Here is a 20,492-nt window from a genome sequence, read left to right as displayed (position 1 = left end):
CTCCGGGGTTCAAGTGATTCTCCTGCCTCACCTCCCAAGTAGCTGGGACTATAGGTGCCTGCCACCACGCCCGGTTAATTTCTGTATTTTTAGTAGAGATGGGGTTTCACCATGTTGGCCAGGCTGATCTTGAACTGACCTCAGGTGACCCGCCTGCCTTGGCCTCCCAAAGTGCTAGGATTACAGGCGTGAGCCACTGCACCCATCCTCTATGCAATGTTTTAAACTCTGCTCTTGGGGATCAGATCAGCTACAGAAAGCTCAAGGTGAAATTTCAAAAGATCCCTGTGGTAGCAAGGAGTGATGCTTCTAAGGTTTTCCTCTGAACATCCCACTCTGGAGACTGCCATGGAAAGGGAGTCTGAAGGTAAAATTCAAAGTTACCTCTGCAAGCAAGAAATTTTCTGGAAGTCTCCTGTTTATATTTAAAATTCTAGTAAAACTCGCAAACCACGTGTGTTTGTTTTCCTATAACACAGGTTTCTTTGAAAAAAACTTATGGTAGAATAATGACTGCAACAAGATGTATCAAATTTATCTGTGGCTTCATGAACCCCCGGTGCCCTGCTAAATATGTCAGAAGCTATGACCGGTCCAGTTTGAGTAGCATACGTAGAGGGGGAAAAGGTGATGGGATAGAAAATACAGGCTTTTGGACCCAGAGAGGGCAGGGTAAAAGTTCTGGCCCTCTCACTTAAAATCTGATGCAATCATGATCATAACAATAACTCCTAAAGTGTGTCTTAGAGGCTAGGTACATGTTAAGCTAGGTACATGTTAAGCATCTTACACAAATTATTTCCAGTCTTAAAAACAAACTTGTAAGGTAGATATTATGATCATTTTACAGATAAAGAAACACAGGCTCAGAAACAATCAATTCTTTTGTTTTGTTTCTGTGACAGGGTGTCACTCCGTCGTCCAGGCTGGGCTGCAGTGACATGATCATGGCTCACTACAGCCTCCACCTCCTGGGCTCAAGCGATCCTCCTACCTCAGGCTCCTGTGTAGCTCGGGCTAAGGGTACATGCCACCATGCCTGGCTAATTTTTGTATTTTTTTATAGAGATGGGGTTTTGCTGTGTTGCCCAGGCTGGTCTTGAACTTCTGGTCTTAGGCAATCTGCTAGCCTCATCCTCCCAAAGTGCTGGGATTATAGGTGTGAGCCACCATGCCCAACCAACATTCAGTATCTTTTATGTGTTCACAGAGCTAATAAGTTGCCCTCCCAAGATTTCAACTCAGTTCTTTCTGACTATGAAGCCTTTGTTCTTTTCATTACCTTATACTTATCCTCTGCCAACCTTAATTTTCTCATTCATAAAACAGGGTAAAAATACTTCCTGGCAGGGTTCTTGTTATAAGTACATTCAATAATTTAAGATATCTTATAAAATGCCTGGCATACAGTAAACCCAACACGAATGCTAAATCCTCTTGCTTTTAAAAGAGGATCTGGGCCGGGCGCGGTGGCTCAAGCCTGTAATCCCAGCACTTTGGGAGGCCGAGATGGGCGGATCACGAGGTGGGGAGATCAAGACCATCCTGGCTAACATGGTGAAACCCCGTCTCTACTAAAAAATACAAAAAACTAGCCGGGCGAGGTGGCGGGCGCCTGTAGTCCCAGCTACTGGGGAGGCTGAGGCAGGAGAATGGCGTAAACCCGGGAGGCGGAGCTTGCAGTGAGCTGAGATCCGGCCACTGCACTCCAGCCTGGGTGGCAGAGCGAGACTCCGTCTCCAAAAAAAAAAAATAAATTAAAAAAAAATTTAAAAAAAAAATAATAAAAAAAATAAATAAATAAATAAAAGAGGATCTGGCCGGGCACAGTGGCTCATGCCTGTAATCCCAGCACTTTAGGAGGCTGAGGCAGGAGGATCATGAGGTCAAGAGATCGAGACCATCCTGGCCAACATGGCGAAACCCCATCTCTACTAAAAATACAAAAAATAGCTGGGCGTGGTGGTGCGTGCCTGTACTCTCAGCTACTCGGGAGACTGAGGCAGAAGAATCACTTGAACCCAGGAAACTGCAGTGAGCCGAGATTGCGCCACTGCACCACTCCAGCCTGGCGACAAAGCGAGATTCTGTTGCAAAAAAAAAAAAAGACCTAATGGCTGGGTGTGGTGGTTCATGTCTGTAATCTCAGCGGAGGCAGGAGGATCACTTGAGCCCAGGAGTTCAAGACCGGCCTGGCCAACATAGTGAGACCCCAGAAACCCCATCTTGACAAAAAATATAAAATAAAATAAAAAAGAAAAAAATTTACAAGGACCTAGTAACAAGTTAGATTTAGTAAACAAAAACTCTTTAAAAATATGTATGGCAGGTGGGGGGGCTGTTAGAGGGGACGGAGCCTGGCAGACACCTCCTGGCCCTGAGCTGACCCCCCCGGCAAAAAAATTATTAACAATAACAAAATCTATATGTATTTTGGCCGGGCACAGTGGCTCACGCCTATAATTCCTGCACTTTGGGAGGCCAAGGCATGAGGATCACTGGAGCCTAGGAGTTTGAGACCACCCTGGGCAACACAGCAAGACCCCATCTCTACTAAAAATGAAAATAAAATAAAATTTTAAAAATCTATATGTACTCTCAAAATAAGTCTTTGTCCTGCTCTAACATTTTTTAATTAAAACAAGAAAAAAAAAGAGTCTTTGATAAAATTGAACAGAAGGAACAATTTACCTAAAACGGGTCGGCAAACTATGGCCCGTGGGCCAGCTGCCTGTCCTTGAAAATAAAGTTTCATTGACCACAGCCATGCTGAGTCATTTAAGTGCATGTCATCCATGGTTGCTTTTGTGCTACCCAGGCAGTTGAGTAGTTGGGACAGTGACCATATGGCTCACAAACCTAAAGTATTTACTGTCTGGCAAGGAAAAGTTTGCTAACCCCCTGCTCTAGAATAGTCATAAATAGTCCAAATCAGTGGCCTTGAACTACTAGAGCTAAACAGAAACTTCAGACCAAAGGTGGTATTTCACCACATGCTATTTATAGCAAATGTGCAACAGAACAGAGCACACAGTAACATCTAGTACCACAAACTGTCTGCCAAGAAAGTTAACACTTTTTGATAATTAGAGATGATACCTGGTAAACTCCTGGACCGCTTCTATTTTGGGGTGATACACCACAATTCTTTTCTTTAGCATCAGTGCTGTGTGTAAGATAACAGTTTCCATTCCAAACTGAGATACAATGTCTTCAAGAAAGAGAAATTGTAATGTTACTGCATTACACATCATGTAAGGAAACAAAGGTTTTTTTTTTTCTTTTTTTGTTTTTTGAGACAGAGTCTCACTGTGTCACCCAGGCTAGAGTTTAGTGGCATGATCTTTGTTCACTGCAACCTGCCTCCTGGGCTCAAGTGATTCTCCTGCTTCAGCTTCCTGGGTAGCTTGGATTACAGGCACAAGCCACCATGCCCAGCTAATATTTGTATTTTTAGTAGAGACGGGATTTCACCATGTTGGCCAGGCTGATCTCAAACTCCTGACCTCAAGTGATCCACTCACCTCAGCCTCCCAAAGTGTTGGGATTACAGGTGTGAGTCACAGTGCCTGGCCTACAAAATTATTTTTAATACAGAGAATTTAGGCAAATGTTGTAAAGCTTACAAACACTTTATTTGGTGGACGAGGGGATCTATCCTATGTCGGCTTCCCAGGACGTGTGCTCTGCCCCACATGAGACTCTATGGTGGGATGCAGAGAGGAAGTTAGATTCACAAAAAAGTGAAACAACTGATGTGAAGGGAACCAGCACCTTTCTGTATCATTAAAACTTCCTGATTAAAAAAAATAATAATAGGCGGGGCGCGGTGGCTCAAGCCTGTAATCCCAGCACTTTGGGAGGCCGAGGCGGGTGGATCACAAGGTCAGGAGATTGAGACCACAGTGAAACCCCGTCTCTACTAAAAATACAAAAAATTAGCCGGGCGCGGTGGCGGGCGCCTGTAGTCCTAGCTATTCAGGAGGCTGAGGCAGGAGAATGGCGTGAACCCAGGAGGCGGAGCTTGCAGTGAGCCGAGATCGCGCCACTGCACTCCAGCCTGGGCAACAGCGTGAGACTCCGTCTCAAAAAAAAAAAAAAAAATAATAAAATAATAATAATAATAATAAGGTGTCTGCCAGGTGCAGGGTGGCTCATGTCTGTAATCCCAACACTTTGGGAGGCCAAGGTGGGAGGATCACTTGAGCCCAGGAGTTTGAAATCTGCCTGGGCAACACAGGGAGACTCTGTCTCTAAAAAATGTTTAAAAAGTATATGGGGCCAAGTGCAGTGCCTCACACTGTAATCCCAGCACTTTGGGAGGCCTAAGCAGGCGGGTCGCCTGAGGTCAGGAGTTTGACACCAGCCTGGCCAACATGGTGCAATCCCATCTCTACTAAAAATACAAAATTAGGCTGGGAGCAGTGGCTCACACCTGTAATTCCAGCACTTTGGGAGGCCAAGGCAGGTGGATCACCTGAGGTCAGGAGTTCCAGACCAGCCTGGCCAACATGGAGAAACCCCATCTCTACTAAAAATACAAAATTAGGTGGGTGTGGTGGCACATGCCTGTAATCCCAGCTACTAGGGAGGCTGAGGCAGGAGAATCACTTGAACCCAGGAGGCAGAGGATGTGGTGAGCCATGATCGCGCCACCCAGCCTGGGCAACAAGAGCAAAACTCTGTCTCAAAAAAAAAAAAAAAAAATTAGTTGGGTGTGGTGGCAGCTGCCTGTAGTCCCAGCTACCTGAGAGGCTGAGGCACGAGAATCACTTGAACCTGGAAGGCAGAGGTTGCGGTGAGCTGAGATCATGCCACTGCACTCCAGCCTGGGTGACACAGTGAGATTCTGTCTCAAAAAAAAAAAAATTAGCTGGGCAGGGCTACTCGGGAGGCTGAGGTGGAAGGATTGCTTGAGCCCAGGAAGTTGAGGTTACAGTGAGCCGTCATTGTACCACCACTGCACTTCAGCCTCAGTGACAAAGCAAGACCTTGTCTCAAAAGGAAAAAAAGTAAGTCCACTAACTCCATCATGTCCCCCAGTATCATTACTTAAGTCCTTAAGTTAGCCTGACAAACAGCTAACACCTCAACAGGGATGCTGAGAAAACTCAAAGAACAGCGGGATCAAAAGAAAAGACAGATGGGCACTGTGGGGGGACATGACAGAGAGCAGCCTCGCCTTCAGAGATCCCCTCGCCTCCTGCTCAGGGACACTGAAGTCTGTGGCTTAGGCCTGGGCTGTCTGCATTTTGGATTTTCCAGCTGGAACTTAAATTAGGGGCTTGGGGTCAAGGACTTGGGCTCTTCAGATGACAGAGATAACTGCTAAGATCTAAGAAAAGAAATGTAATCCATGAAGACCTCGAGCCACAAAATTGAGCTTACCAGTGAGAAAACATTTCTAAAATAGCCAATAGAATAATATGGAAACAAACACCACAAAAACCTGTTTTCCTGTGAGAGAATTCTAACTCAATAAGGAAATACAGGGGTTAAAGTTACCCTCTTGTGTACAAATGATATGAAAAATATTATGTAAATGAAAATAACGTATGGAAGGATTAGAATTATCTAGTCATTAGATAATTCTAATTAGATAATCTAATTATCTGATTACTCTAGTAGGAACAATAGGATCTAATGAGACTGTTCTTGGCTTGGGGATTTTGTCGTTGGATGGGTTTTGTTTTTTCCCTTCTTACCTTTGATGGAGCCAGCCAGGTAGGCCTTTCGGACATCAAAATCCTTACTAAGGAAAGAGCCATTTTCTTCACTCTGGCATATCCCCTTTGTGAGAACTGCAATATAACTCTCCATCATTTTAACTGGGCTCCCATGTTTCAGGTACATTCTGTAAGAAAGGACAACAAAGCAACTATGCTTCCATTTGGCATAAATCATGTGGAGATATGCACCCAGGCTGGTCTGGGTGCTTTCTCAAGAATCCGAAGCCACCTTGCTATGCCCTTCTGAATGCTTCACTCTTCTTTTTTTTTGAGACAGAGTCTCACTCTGTCACCCAGGCTAGAGTGCAGTGGCACAACCTTAGCTCACTGAAACCTCCACCTCCTGGCTTCAAGTGTTTCTCCCGCCTCAGTCTCCCGAGTAGCTGGGATTACAGGTGTGCGCCACCATACCCCGCTAATTTTTGTAATTTTAGTAGAGATGGGATCTCACCATGTTGGCCAGGCTGGTCTCTAACTCCTGACCTCAGGTGATCCACCCACCTCAGCCTCCTAAAGTGCTGGGATTACAGACATGAGTTACCGCACTTGGCCTGAATGCTTGAATCTTTTCATGTAGAAAGTAGTGTTACTTCGGTGAAACGCTGTCTCTACTAAAAATACAAAAAATTAGCTGGGCGTGGTGGCAGGCGCCTGTAGTCCCAGCTACTTGGGAGGCTGAGGCAGGAGAATGGCGTGAACCCGGGAGGTGGAGCTTGCAGTGAGCCAAGATCGCGCCACTGCAATCCAGCCTGGGCGACAGAGTGACGAGACTCCATCTCAAAAAAAAAAAAAAAAAGTTGTGCACTTATCCTGTGTCTCACATTCCCAACTGGGGTTCTTAGTCATGCAACTCTGTTTTATTACTAAGATTTCCTTTGACAAGAAAGGAGTTTTATGCACTGTTCACAGAGAAAGCAGTAATTAGTTGTAGAACCCATACTTATTATTAGAGTTCCCAGAGGTAGCTACATTTAGCTAATTAAGAAATCAGGCCGGGCGCGGTGGCTCAAGCCTGTAACCCCAGCACTCTGGGAGGCCGAGACGGGCGGATCACGAGGTCAGGAGATCAAGACCATCCTGGCTAACATGGTGAAACCCCGTCTCTACTAAAAAATAACAAAAAACTAGCGGGGCGAGGTGGCGGGCGCCTGTAGTCCCAGCTACTCGGGAGGCTGAGGCAGGAGAATGGCGTAAACCCGGGAGGCGGAGCTTGCAGTGAGCTGAGATCCGGCCACTGCACTCCAGCCCGGGCGACAGAGCGAGACTCCGTCTCAAAAAAAAAAAAAAAAAATCAACATTCCTTTAGGTTTCTGGTGATAAATGCACATTAGATATTCATCATCAAGTTAAAGCTTCCAGAAAATGCTGACAGGAAACTGGATGCATTTATAGCTCACATGTGGAATCCCTCTCTTCCCCTTGAAATCTCTTCCTGTGAGCAACGAAAACTAAATTTTGCTTGAGAAACATGACTGGGTCTATTTGGGCCTTTCAGGAGCTGGTGGGATAGAAAATCGGGAAGAAAATAAAACATATTTAACACAGATCACTTGAGGGCTGGGCACGGTGACTCACACCTGTAATCACAGCACTTTGGGAGGCCGAGGCAGGCAGATCATTTGAGGCCAGGAGTTCGAGACCAGCCCGGGCAACATGGTGAACCCGTCTCTACTAAAAACAAAAATTAGCTGGGCCTGGTGGGTCATGCCTGTAATCCCAGTTACTTGGGAGGCTGAGGCAGGAGAATCGCTTGAAGCCAGGAGGAGGAGATTGCAGGGAGTCAAGATCACACCACTGCACTCCAGCCTAGGCAACAGAGTGAGATTCTGTCTCAAAAAAAAAACGGCCGGGTGCGGTGGCTCAAGCCTGTAATCCCAGCACTTTGGGAGGCCGAGGCGGGTGGATCACGAGGTCAGGAGATCGAGACTATCCTGGCTAACATGGTGAAACCCCGTCTCTACTAAAAATACAAAAAACTAGCCGGGCGTGGTGGCGGGCGCCTGTAGTCTCAGCTACTTGGGAGGCTGAGGCGGGAGAATGGCGTGAACCCGGGAGGCGGAGCTTGCAGTGAGCCGAGATCACGCCACTGCACTCCAGCCTGGGAGACACAGCGAGACTCCGTCTCAAAAAAAAAAAAACAAAAAAAAAAACAAGACAGATCACTTGAAAATTATATTTATCACAGACTAAATGAAAAAAGCAAGTGTTTTAACTGCTTGCCACCTTTTGTCAATCATCAGTGTTTTTAAAAAATTACTAATTCAGGCCGGGTGCAGTGACTCACGCCTGTAATCCCAGCACTTTGGGAGGCTGAGGTGGGTGGATCACCTGAGGTCAGGAGTTCGAGACCAGCCTGACCCACATGGAGAAACCCCATCTGTACTAAAAATACAAAATTAACCGGGCTTGGTGGCGCATGCCTATAATCCCAGCTACTTGGGAAGGCTGAGGCAGGAGAATCACTTGAACCTGGGAGGTGGAGGTTGTGGTGAGCTGAGATCACGCCATTGCACTCCAGCCTGGGCAACAAGAGCAAAACTCCGTCTCAAAAAAAAAAAAAAAAAAAAAAAAAACTACTAATTCAGTTCATAACTTGAGGGAAAAAAGGTAAAGAACAAGGAATGTGGTGAGCTTTCACACACGTAAAATACATTCAAACCCAGGAACTCACACACAAGCTCACACGGGGAGAAAAACTTCTCTGATAGGATATAAAAAAGGAGGTCACAGGAGTTGTGTGGAGTGGGGGTCAGGAGGTATAACTGGAGTCTGGGAACAGGAGGAGGAGGGAGCTTAGTTTTCACTGTATAATCTCCTGTATTTCTAAGTGTGCTTTATTACCACCAACAACAAAAAAAAGCAAAATGCCATTAACTTTCTAAAATAGAGGCCGAGCGCTGTGGCTCATGCTTATGATCTCAGCACTACGGGAGGCCAAGGCAAGAGGCTCACTTGAGGCCAGGAACTCAAGACAAGCCTGGTGAACATGGTAAAACCCTGTCTCTACTAAAAATATAAAAATTAGCCAGGCGTGGTGGTGGGTGCCTGTAATTCCAGCTACTTGGGAGGCTGAGGCACAAGAATTGCTTAAACCCCAGGAGGTGGAGGTTGTAGTGAGCCGAGATGGCGCCATTACATTCCAGCCTGGGTGACAGAGTGAGACCGTGTCAAAAAAAAAAAGTTATGAAATATAAACAATACACAGTAATAGAGAAGAGAAACATAAGGTTGGTAGGATAAGATGACTTCTGGCCGGGCGCGGTGGCTCAAGCCTGTAATCCCAGCACTTTGGGAGGCCGAGATGGGCGGATCACGAGGTCAGGAGATCGAGAGACGATCCCGGCTAACACGGTGAAACCCTGTCTCTACTAAAAAAATACAAAAAAATAGCCGGGCGAGGTGGCGGGCGCCTGTAGTCCCAGCTACTCGGGAGGCTGAGGCAGGAGAATGGCGTAAACCCGGGAGGCGGAGCTTGCAGTGAGCTGAGATCTGGCCACTGCACTCCAGCCTGGGTGACAGAGCAAGACTCCGTCTCAAAAAAAAAAAAAAAAAAAAAGATGACTTCTTACATGACAACCCTGGGCCAGGAGAGATAAAACAGGGGAAAATCCCCCCAAAAGCACTCCACAGGAAAAGCCCACAGTGTGACCCAGAGGGCCTTGTTCAGATAGACATCCATAGGCTGCCACACCTGGCCTGGACAGCTGACTGCAAGTGTGCATGAAACCCTGGTTCTCTAGCAGGGCCACTAGCTGCAAGCGACTAGAGGCTGAAGGGGACCACGGCAGTGAACCTGCAGCCACACAGGGAATGAGGTTCCCTCCTGCAGGCTTCCGCTGCGGCTGTGCGCAGCAAGCTGTGTGTGGAACGCACGCCTGCCTGCTCCTCTCACCAGAAACGGAAGGAGACAACTCCATCAACCTCACTGTCATGAAGAAAAGAAGTCTTTGCCTATGAGTGTGTGCATGTACACGCAGACCTGTGTGTGTGTGTGTGTGTACAAATACGTGGACGTGCATACATGCAAGAGAGAGCATAGTGCTGCATTAAAGGGCAGGAAGCAGAGGAGGCGGCTGGCAGTAGCTCCGAGTTCCCACTTCTCTTGCACCATGACAGGAGAGGAAATCCGGGATACTACAATGCCATGCACCGCAGAAGCTGAGAAACCATCTGGGCCTCCTTCTGGGCAGGAAGTGGGGTCTGAAGCAACCTTGCCTTTTGGACTCCAGAATATTTCCCAGTGAATTCAGTTGAGCAACCAAATGAAATGGGAGTCCAATGTTTCTTCAAAAATACCTCTGTAGTGTTTCAGTTTATGGCTTCTGGATAGCGTCTTTTCTGGCAATAATAATCTCCCTTTGTGTAAGTGCCACATTAGCAGACAGCTGTTTATCCAGAGTGAGACATTCACCTGGAATTTCTTATGAGAGTAGGAAGCTTTTTTATTCTGGCTGGCTGCAAAAATGGTGAAATCTCATTTAGCCAAGATATAATCTAACTGAAACCCTTAGGTAATGAGAAGATAGTCTTACGATAGTTTTTCTCTTTTTTATTTTTTTGCTTTTTCTGGTGTGTGTATATACATTGATGCACAAAAACAGCCAAAAGGCAACCATTTATTGAGGTTTTTTTTTTTGAGACGGAGTCTCGCTCTGTGGCCCAGGCTGGAGTGCAGTGGCGCGATCTCGGCTCACTGCAAGTTCTGCCTCCCGGGTTCACACCATTCTCCTGCCTCAGCCTCCTGAGTGGCTGGGACTACAGGCACCCGCCCCCACGTCTGGCTAATTTTTTGTATTTTTAGTAAAGACGGGGTTTCACTGTGTTAGCCAGGATGGTCTCGATCTCCTGACCTCGTGATCCGCCCACCTCGGCCTCCCAAAGTGCTGGGATTACAGGTGTGAGCCACTATGCCAGGCCATTTTTGATAAATTTTTCAACAATGGAGATGAAACTAAAACAGTCTAGCTGAATCACGACTAACCAATTAATCAGAATTCCCTAGCTTCTCAACATTCCAGCTAAGAAATGTGTTCTTGTGCTTCGGCATAATTCTTTCCCCAAAATGACTGCACACACAGACCTTGACACATACAAACCAGTTTACCGTGTCATAAGGCACTTAACTTATCCAACCTACTAAGGGAATTCTAGACTAGAAGTGAACAGAAGTAACAGACCAAAAGTAGGAAGTGACTCAGAACACCCAGGAGCTACAATAGCTACACAAACTGCTTCTTCTCTTCCCCTAGATCATTTACCCAAATAAGAGAAGTATCAACAAAGCAAAAGAGAAATGCCCTCTTTACAGTCTGTGAAGGGCTACTAAAGATTTTGTTGGGGAGACACAAGGCTGAACTTTGCTTTCTCAGTATAGAAATCTGCTATTTAACTATATTAAGGTCTTCATTTTATATATTAGCATTTAATACAATTTTTATACAGACCTACACAATATCCTAGTGAAGGCAGCATACTTCTCTGGGTTAAAATCTTTGGTGGTCAGAACAATAGAAAAATGAGTCACCTGTTCAAAAGAAACAAACAAAAAAACACACTTTTTAAAGATGCTTTAGCAGAATTTTTATTACCATATTCTAACAAACCTTTTAAGACATAACAGTATTAAAAGAAAAAGACCGCCTGGGCGCAGTGGCTCACGCCTGTAATCCCAGCACTTTAGGAGGCCGAGGCGGGCGGACTACGAGGTCAGGAGATCGAGACCATCCTGGCTAACACAGTGAAACCCCGTCTCTACTAAGGAATACAAATAGCCGGGCGTAGTGGCGAGCGCCTGTAGTCTTAGCTACTTGGGAGGCTGAGGCAGGGAATTGCTTGAGCCCAGGAGGCAGAGGTTGCAGTGAGCCGAGATCGTGCCACTGCACTCCAGCCTGGGCAACAGAGTGAGACTTTGTCTCAAAAAAAGAAAAGAAGCTTCATTTACTTATATGCCTCTATTATTATAAATTTCTGATAATCATATACCTAATATTTCCACTAATGAGACAAAATTCAGAATTTTAGAAATACAAAACTTTGAAGAGATACATTTAAAATGAAGTGTAGGTAGTGACGCATGCCTGTAATCCCAGCTACTTGGGAGGCTGAGGCATGAGAATCGCTTGATCCTGGGAGGCAGAGGTTCCAGTGAGCCGAGATCATACCACTGCACTCCAACCTGGGTGACAGAGCAAGACTCCATCTCAAAAAAAGAAAAAAATAAATAAAAAGAACTTACTGAGCAATAAACCAAAGATTTCATTACATATTGAAACCTATCTTTTTGGCCAGGTGCAGTGGCTCACGCCTGTAATTCCAGAACTTTAGGAGAAAAGACAGGAGGAACACTTGAACCCAGGAGTTCAAGACCAGCCTGGGCAACAGAGTGAGACCTCATCTCTACAAAAAATTTTAACACTAGCAGGGCATGGTGGTGCACGCCTGTGCTCCCAGCTACTCAGGGAGCTGAGGTGGGAGGGTCACTTGGGCCCAGGAGATTAAGGCTGCAGTGAGACATGATTGTACCACTGCACTCCAGCCTGGGTGACAAAATGAGACTCTGACTCAAAAAATAAAAATTAAAAATTGAAGTTAAAAGATAAAAAGAAAGAAAGAAAATTAGCTGGATGTGGTGGCACATGCCTGTAATCCCAGCTACTCAGGAGGCTCAGGCAGGAGAATGGCTTGAACCTGGGAGGCAGAGGTTGCCGTGAGCCGAGATCATGCCGCTGCACTCCAGCCTGGGCGACAAGAGCAAAACTCGCATCGAAAAAAAAAAAAAAAAAACACAACCTATCTTCTTGCAAATTTGTATTTTTTATATTTTGTAACTATGAATCTGCTTTGTCTTAAGCCTTCTACAGTTTCTAAATTGTTACCTTCCTGCTATTTTAAATGTAATTTCTTAAATTTAAGCTGGTATTCTAGTCACGTTTCAGAGTCCCACTATTGGCTATACATTAGCCCTAAAACAGGAAAAAATGTCTGTCTGGGTACATGCCAGAGGCTCAGCCACTTTGTTCCAATATTCTATTCTTTGAAAAAACCTGCTGGTTGCTTGGGATTAGGAAAGTCCACGATTACCACATCCTAGTCTTCCACGTCACACTGATACTGTTCATACCAAACAACACACCAAGAAAAGTCTACTTCATACTTGAGCTGCCTTAAACATCCTTTCTAAATTTTTTTTTTTTTTTTTTTGAGACAGAGTTTCACTCTTGTTGCCTAGGCTAAAGTACAATGGCGCAATCTCGGCTCACCACAACCTCTGCCTCGCAGGTTCAAGAGATTCTCCTGCCGCAGGCCTCCCGAGTAGCTAGGATTACAGGCATGCGCCACCACGCCTGGTTAATTTTTTGTATTTTCAGTAGAGATGGGGTTTCTCCATGTTGGTCAGATTGGTCTTGAACTCACAACCTCAGGTGATCCACCCGCCTCAGCCTCCCAAAATGCTGGGATTACTGGCGTGAGCTAACGCACTCGGCTTGCCTTTCTAAATTCTGAATTTATCCTGGCCGGGTACATCATCTGAGGTCAACAGTTCAAGAGCAGCCTGACAAACATGGTAAAACCTGTCTCTACTAAAAATACAAAAAATTAGCCAGGCGTGATGGTGGGTGCCTGTAATCCCAGCTACTCGGGAGGCTGAAGCAGGAGAATCGCTTGAACCTGGGAGGCAGAGGTTGCAGTGAGCCGAGATTGTGCCATTGTACTCCAGACCGACCAACAGAGAACAACTCCATCTCAAAAAAACAAAAACAAAAAAAAAGGGGAAAAGACCACATATTGCTGTACTGCTCACCACTATATCAACTACAGGGTCTGTCATATAATAGACAATAATAAATATTTACAGAATGAATGAGAGTGAAGTGTGAAAGAGAATATTCCCAATGAAAATAATATTTAATATTTTCTTTCTTTTTTTTTTGAGACGGAGTCTCACTCGGTCACACTCGGTCACCAGGCTGGAGTGCAGTGGCGTGATCTCAGCTTACTACAACCTCCGCCTCCTGGGTTCAAGCGATTCTCCTCCCTAAGTCTCCTGAGTAGCTGGGACTACAGGCGTGTACCACAACGCCCAGCTAATTTTTGTATTTTTAGTAGAGACGGTGTTTCACCATGTTGGCCAGGATGGTCTCGATCTGTTGACCTCATGATCCGCTCACCTCGGCCTCCCAAAGTGCTGGAATTACAGGGGTGAGCCACTGTGCCCAGCCTATTTTGGGTTTTTTTTTACCTTCATGCAATCATACCTTTTTCAAAATGGAAGACTCTGGAACTTCAATTGTTGTGATATAAAACCATGTTCTTCTGTACTGACCAAAGACAAAGGGATGGAGAAGTTTGTTTTCATCTGTAAGGCAGCATTTTCTCAGCAGCAGGTTCCTTAATGTGGCTGTCGTGGAAGGATAACACCACACCCACAGAACTTCTCCATTTGTGTCCTTTTCTACGGTGGAAAGATGGTCACTGTGAGAATGTCAAACAGCAGCAAGGAAGTGAATTGATTGGTTACTCAGAAACACTTAGTGGAATCAGTTTTAACACCCCATTTTACAAAGCAACTTAGAGTACTTGAGACCCCAAATTCCCACCTATCTCTACTGCTCAAATTATCTAGCTGTCATGATCCTGAATTACAGGCCACCTGAGTAAAAAGTTTTTATAACAAACCATGAATGAAAATTCAGCCTTAGAGGCCGGGCGCGGTGGCTCAAGCCTGTAATCCCAGCACTTTGGGAGGCCGAGACGGGCGGATCACGAGGTCAGGAGATCAAGACCATCCTGGCTAACACGGTGAAACCCCGTCTCTACTAAAAAAATACAAAAAACTAGCCGGGCGAGGTGGCAGGCGCCTGTAGTCCCAGCTACTCGGGAGGCTGAGGCAGGAGAATGGTGTAAACTTGGGCGGCGGAGCTTGCAGAGAGCTGAGATCCGGCCACTGCACTCCAGCTTGGGCGACAGAGCGAGACTCCGTCTCAAAAAAAAAAAAAAAAAAAAGAAAAAGAAAATTCAGCCTTAGAGATAAGGTAGAGTTTTGGCCGGGCACAGTGGCTCATGCCTGTAATCCCATCACTTTGGGAGGCCAAGGCGAGAGTGGATTACCTGAGGTCAGGACTTCGAGACCAGCCTGACCAATCTGGAAAAACCCCGTCTCTACTAATAATACAAAAATTAGCCAGGTGTGGTGGGGCATGCCTGTAATCCCAGCTACTCGGGAGGCTAAGGCACAAGAATTGCTTGAACCTGGGAGGCAGAGGTTGCAGTCAGCCAAGATCGCGCCACTGTACTCTAGCCTGGGCAACAGAGCGAAACTCGGTCTCAAAAAAAAAAGAGAGATTGTTAGAGTTTCTCCCCATCTCCTCCCACACAAATGCTTATAAACTAAAATTATATTAAGTTTTTATCTAGTTGGAATAATTCTTCTTTTTTTTTTTTTGAGGCGGAGTCTCACTCTGTCACCCAGGCTGGAGTGTACTGGTGCTATCTTGGCTCCCAGGTTCAAGCGATTCTCCTGCCTCAGTCTCCGGAGTAGCTGGGATTACAGGTGCCCACCACCATGCCCGGCTAATTTTTGTATTTTTAGTAGAGACAGGGTTTCGCCATGTTAGCCAGGCTGGTCTTGAACTCCTGACCTCAGGTGATCTGCCCACCTCGGCCTCCCAAAGTGCTGGGTGGAATAATTTTTTTTTTTTTCTTTTTAGATGCAGTTTTGCTCTTATTGCCCAGGCTGGAGTACAATGCAGTAATCTCAGCTCACCGCAACCTCCATCTCCCAGGTTCAAGTGATTCTCCTGCCTCAGCCTCCCGAGTGGCTGGAATTACAGGCATGCACCACCACGTCTGACTAATTTTGTATTTTTAGTAGAGAGGGGGTTTCGTTTTCTCCATGTTGGTCAGGCTGGTCTCGAACTCCCGACCTCAGATGATCCGCCCACCTCGGCCCCTCAAAGTGCTGGGATTACAGGCGTGAGCCACTGTGCCAAGCTGAATAATTCTTAATAAATACATAGAAAAGGTCTGTCGAAAACAAAACTGGAGATGAACAGTGAAATCTTTCAAACCATGTTGCATACCAACTGTATGAATTTTGTATTTAAAATTGTTGGCCGGGCGCGGTGGCTCAAGCCTGTAATCCCAGCACTTTGGGAGGCCGAGACGGGCGGATCACGAGGTCAGGAGATCGAGACCATCCTGGCTAACACAATGAAACCCCATCTCTACTAAAAAATACAAAAAACTAGCCGGGCGCGGTGGCGGGCGCCTGTAGTCCCAGCTACTCGGGAGGCTGAGGCAGGAGAATGGCGTAAACCCGGGAGGCGGAGCTTGCAGTGAGCTGAGATCCGGCCACTGCACTCCAGCCTGGGCGACAGAGCGAGACTCCGTCTCAAAATAAAATAAAATAAAATAAAATAAAATAAAATTGTTTAGGCCAATCACAATGGCTCATGCCTATAATTCTAACACTTTGGGAAGCCAGGAGGATCGCCTGAGACCAGAAGTTCCAGACCAACCTGGGTAACATAGTGAGACTGCATCTCTACAAAAAAAATTTTTAATTAGCTGGGCATGGTGGTGCACACCTATGGTCCCAGCTACTCAGGAAGCTAAGGTGGGAGGATCACTTTAGCCCAGGATTCAGAGGTTGTCATGAGCTATGCACCACTGCATTCCAGCCTAGTCAACAGAGAGAGACCCTGTCTCTCAAAACTACAAATAAAAAATTGTTATTGAAACAGAACTACCATTCCACCCAGTAATTCCACTACTGGGTATCTGCCGAAAGGAAAAGAAATCATTATATTAAAAAAGACACCCACACTCTTTTTTTTTTTTTCTCTGTAGAGACAGGGTCTCACTCCGTCACTCAGGCTGCAGTGCAGTGACACGATCTCAGCTCACTGCAACCTCCACCTCCCAGATTCAAGTGATTCTCCTGCCTCAGCCTCCCAAGTGTCTGAGATTACAGGCGTGCACCACCACACCCAGCTCACTTTTTGCCTTTTTAGTGGAGACAGGGTTTCACTATATTGGCCAGGCTGATCAACTTCCAGCCTCAATTGATCCACCTGCCTCAGCCTCCCAAAGTGCTGGGATTACAGGCATGAGCCAGCACACCTGGCCTCTTTTTTTTTTTAATTTCTTTTTTTGAGACGGGGTGGGGGATCTCACTCTGTCATCCATGCTGGAGTACAGTGGCATGATCTCAGTTCGCTGCAACCTCTGCCTCCTGGGATCAAGCAATCCTCCCACCTACAGGCACACCACACCTGGCTAATTTTTGTATTTTTTGTAGAGACAGGGTTTTACCACGTTGCCCAGGCTGGCTGCAAACCCCTTTTAAATTCATATTTTTTTTTTTTTTTGAGACAGAGTCTTGCTCTGTCGCCCAGGCTGGAGTGCAGTGGCCGGATCTCGGCTCACTGCAAGCTCCGCCTCCCGGGTTTACGCCATTCTCCTGCCTCAGCCTCCCGAGTAGCTGGGACTACAGGCGCCCGTCACCTCGCCCGGCTAGTTTTTTTTTTGTATTTTTTTTAGTAGAGACGGGGTTTCACCGTGTTAGCCAGGATGGTCTCGATCTCCTGACCTCGTGATCCGCCCGTCTCGGCCTCCCAAAGTGCTGAGATTACAGGCTTGAGCCACCGCGCCCGGCCTAAATTCATATTAATGTGAATAATAAAAAAACTGCTGAGTTCAAAACATGATTGTATGTCATTTTTTTATTTGCTATTAGTAAAGACAGTTTAACTTAGCCTTAGTTCAAAAGTACCTTCTGGAGAAACTAAGTTACTTAGATTTTGTTTTGAAGCAGTTTGAAAATCACATTAGAAATAAATACAGTAATCCGCCTGGATAACATGTCGGTATCCCATCTCCACAAAAAATACAAAAATTAATCGGGTGGCCGGGCGCGGTGGCTCAAGCCTGTAATCCCAGCACTTTGGGAGGCCGAGACGGGCGGATCACGAGGTCAGGAGATCGAGACCATCCTGGCTAACACGGTGAAACCCCGTCTCTACTAAAAAAATAGAAAAAACTAGCCGGGCGAGGTGGCGGGCGCCTGTAGTCCAAGCTACTCGGGAGGCTGAGGCAGGAGAATGGCGTGAACCCGGGAGGCGGAGCTTGCAGTGAGCTGAGATCCGGCCACTGCACTCCAGCCTGGGCGACAGAGCGAGACTCCGTCTCAAAAAAAAAAAAAAAAAAAAAAAAAATTAATCGGGTGGTGGTGCACGCCTGAGGTCCCAGCTACTCAGAGGCCGAGGCGGGAGGATAGTTTGGGCCTGGGAGGTGGAGGCTGCAGACAGCGGTGATTGCGCTACTGCACTCCAGTCTGGATAAGAGGGAGACCCTGCCTAAAACAAACAAAAAAAAAAAGATGAAAGAAAAAGAAATACAGTAAGCGATTCCCACATAAACGCACTGCTTCGAGGCAGTGAAAAATAATCAGCATATTTCTTCAGTTTTGCTAAAGCCTAAGCAATGTTATTGTGCACTTGGGGAATAGAAAGAGTTTAGGGGTGTGCAAAAATCTCGGGAAAATAAAACTTTTTCGAAGGGAACCAAGGGGTTCCACCCCCTAAACACTGCACGAGGCTGCCCAAAGATCCCAATGTGATATTTTTTAATTATGGAAGATAATTACATTCCTCAGAGCTAACCGAGATTCCACCTCACACGATTGTGTAGAAACTCCTGCTTTATGCACAAGCTCGATCACATGATGCAGGAGCTCTCCACTGGTGGGGGTTGGGGGCTCTGGGCTACACTGCGAGGGTCCCACGCCCGGCTCTGTACTGCCTATAGTGTGTCGGTGCACAATGACGGCCTGGGCCTCCATTTGCTCCTCCGTGAAGTGCGCGTCAGACGTTTCCCACGGCCCCTGGGTCCTTGGTGAGAGCTAAAAGGAGACAACGTGTGTACTACGCGCAGCACCCGGCCCAGAAGTCTCCAGCTGCCCGGTCCCACAGTCACCCGTGGCTCCGAGGCAGCCGCCCGCGCGCGGCTCGGGAGAACCGGGCCCTACCTCCTCCCTGCCGCGCCGCGCCGCGCCGCCAGCCGGCCGCTCCCGCCCGGCCCGGCCCTGCCCGCGCAGCGCCCCTCGCAGCCGCCCAGCCTGGGCGCGCAGGGGGAGCTCCACCCTGGGATCTTGGAGGTCCCCAGGTTCCCTCAGGCCGGAAGGGCCCCAGAGGCGGCCGCGGGCGGGCGGGCGACGGCGGCGGGCCGGGTCCCCTGTTCCAAGGAGGCCGGGCTCCGCAGCCCCCAGTCCAGGCCCAACAAGGAGGGGGCCGCGCCCTTCTCATGCGGGCGGCGCCAGGGGCCGCGGGAGCCAGGGCTGCCCCGGGCCGAGGTGGAGCAGAGGCAGAACCAGGGTGCGGGCTTGCCAAGCAGGGCGCCTACGTCCTCACCGATCAGCCCGACTCCAAGCATCAGCTGAGTGTCCACCACCTCGGCCGCAGCCATCTTCCGCCGCAGCGGCGCGCAGCTCTGGCTGCCGCCTGCAGGACCCGCCTCTCACCCGAGCCCCGCCCCGCCCGCCCGCCGTAGGGCCCGCCCCATAACAGGCCCCGCCTCCCTCCCCGGCCCAACACAGGCCCCGCCTCCCGCCGTAGGACCCGCCTCCCTCCCGCCCCGCCCAATCACAGGACCATCAACCTCCACGTCGGCCCCACCCCACGCGCAGGCCCACCTATTCCAGCCCCAGTCCTACCTGTCAGGACGTGCTGGATGCAGCTCCCCTCCTCTTCTGCCCTTGGCCCTTCGCCCTTGGAAACCTCCTTGAGTCTCCGCAGCCTCCCTCAATTTCTCTAATCCAGCTCTTCATCCTTCTTCTCAATCCACTCCAATCTTTCTTCCCGTTTTAGGCTTTCCTTGTTCTACCTCTGCCCTCTAGTCAAGCTCAAAAGAACAGGTCACCTTGTTCCTGAAAAGGGGCGTCCTGAGGATGGAGGAAGGGTCTCCATTCATTCCTTCATCCAGCCATCCCCAAAACAAAAATAAAATTGAGGGCCTAATAAGGCATTAGGGATACCTTATAGGGCTGAACAAGACAGAGCAGTCCACTGGGGAAGACAGACAATTGGTGAGTAGAATAAATAAATAAATAAATAAATAAAATAAAACAATTAGCTGGGCGTGGTGATGTGTGCCTGTGGTCCCAGATCCTTGGGAGGCTGAGGTGGGAGGATCGCTTGAGTCTGGGAGGCTGAGGCCACAACGAGCCGTGTCTGTACCACTGCACTCCAACCTGGGTGAGAGAGTGAGACCCAGTCTCAAAAAAAAAAAAAAAAAAAAAAGGCCGGGCGCGGTGGCTCAAGCCTGTAATCCCAGCACTTTGGGAGGCCGAGACGGGCGGATCACGAGGTCAGGAGATCGAGACCATCCTGGTTAACACGGTGTAACCCCGTCTCTACTAAAAAATACAAAAAACTAGCCGGGCGAGGTGGCGGGCGCCTGTAGTCCCAGCTACTCGGGAGGCTGAGGCAGGAGAATGGCGTGAACCCGGGAGGCGGAGCTTGCAGTGAGCTGAGATCCGGCCACTGCACTCCAGCCTGGGTGACAGAGCGAGACTCCGTCTCAAAAAAAAAAAAAAAAAAAAAAGGTACATCTTTGTCCCAGTTTGCTGGATGGCAGTGCCCTGCATCCAAAGCAGATATTTGAGGTGCAGATTGATACGAGTTGGTGTTGTATTGTCAAGGTTTTTTTTTTTTTTTTTGAGACAGAGTCTCGCCTTGTTGCCCAGGATGGAGTGAAGTGGCACAA

General features: G+C 47.6%; 1 protein-coding gene across 26 annotated transcripts in view; it reads right to left on the bottom strand.

The window, feature by feature from the left end:
- The window catches only part of DENND10 (DENN domain containing 10), a 33,574-nt gene extending 14,355 nt beyond the window's left edge, over positions 1 to 19,219 (bottom strand). For 5 of the 26 annotated variants that reach the window (XR_012418229.1, XR_012418230.1, XM_045361621.3 and 2 more), the window contains exons 1-6: positions 19,139 to 19,219; positions 18,392 to 18,630; positions 13,985 to 14,201; positions 11,174 to 11,253; positions 5,706 to 5,854; positions 3,100 to 3,211 (exon numbers count right to left, since the gene is read on the bottom strand). Coding sequence is in view for 23 of the 26 variants with exons in the window: in XM_045361621.3 (XP_045217556.2) it covers positions 3,100 to 3,211; positions 5,706 to 5,854; positions 11,174 to 11,253; positions 13,985 to 14,201; positions 18,392 to 18,570 (737 nt within the window). In the remaining 3 variants the exon portion in view is untranslated. Of the gene's footprint in view, positions 1 to 3,099; positions 3,212 to 5,705; positions 5,855 to 11,173; positions 11,254 to 13,984; positions 14,202 to 14,978; positions 15,053 to 18,375; positions 18,631 to 19,138 lie in introns of all 26 variants that reach the window. The other 21 variants (XR_012418231.1, XM_045361622.3, XM_074002872.1 and 18 more) reach the window with 15 other exon arrangements.
- Positions 19,220 to 20,492: the final 1,273 nt, after the last annotated feature.

Source organism: Macaca fascicularis, chromosome 9 (assembly GCF_037993035.2).
Source record: "Macaca fascicularis isolate 582-1 chromosome 9, T2T-MFA8v1.1".
NCBI lineage: Eukaryota > Metazoa > Chordata > Mammalia > Primates > Cercopithecidae > Macaca > Macaca fascicularis.
Note: the sequence above shows the minus strand (reverse complement) of the source record. Positions and strands in the feature narration are given on the sequence as shown.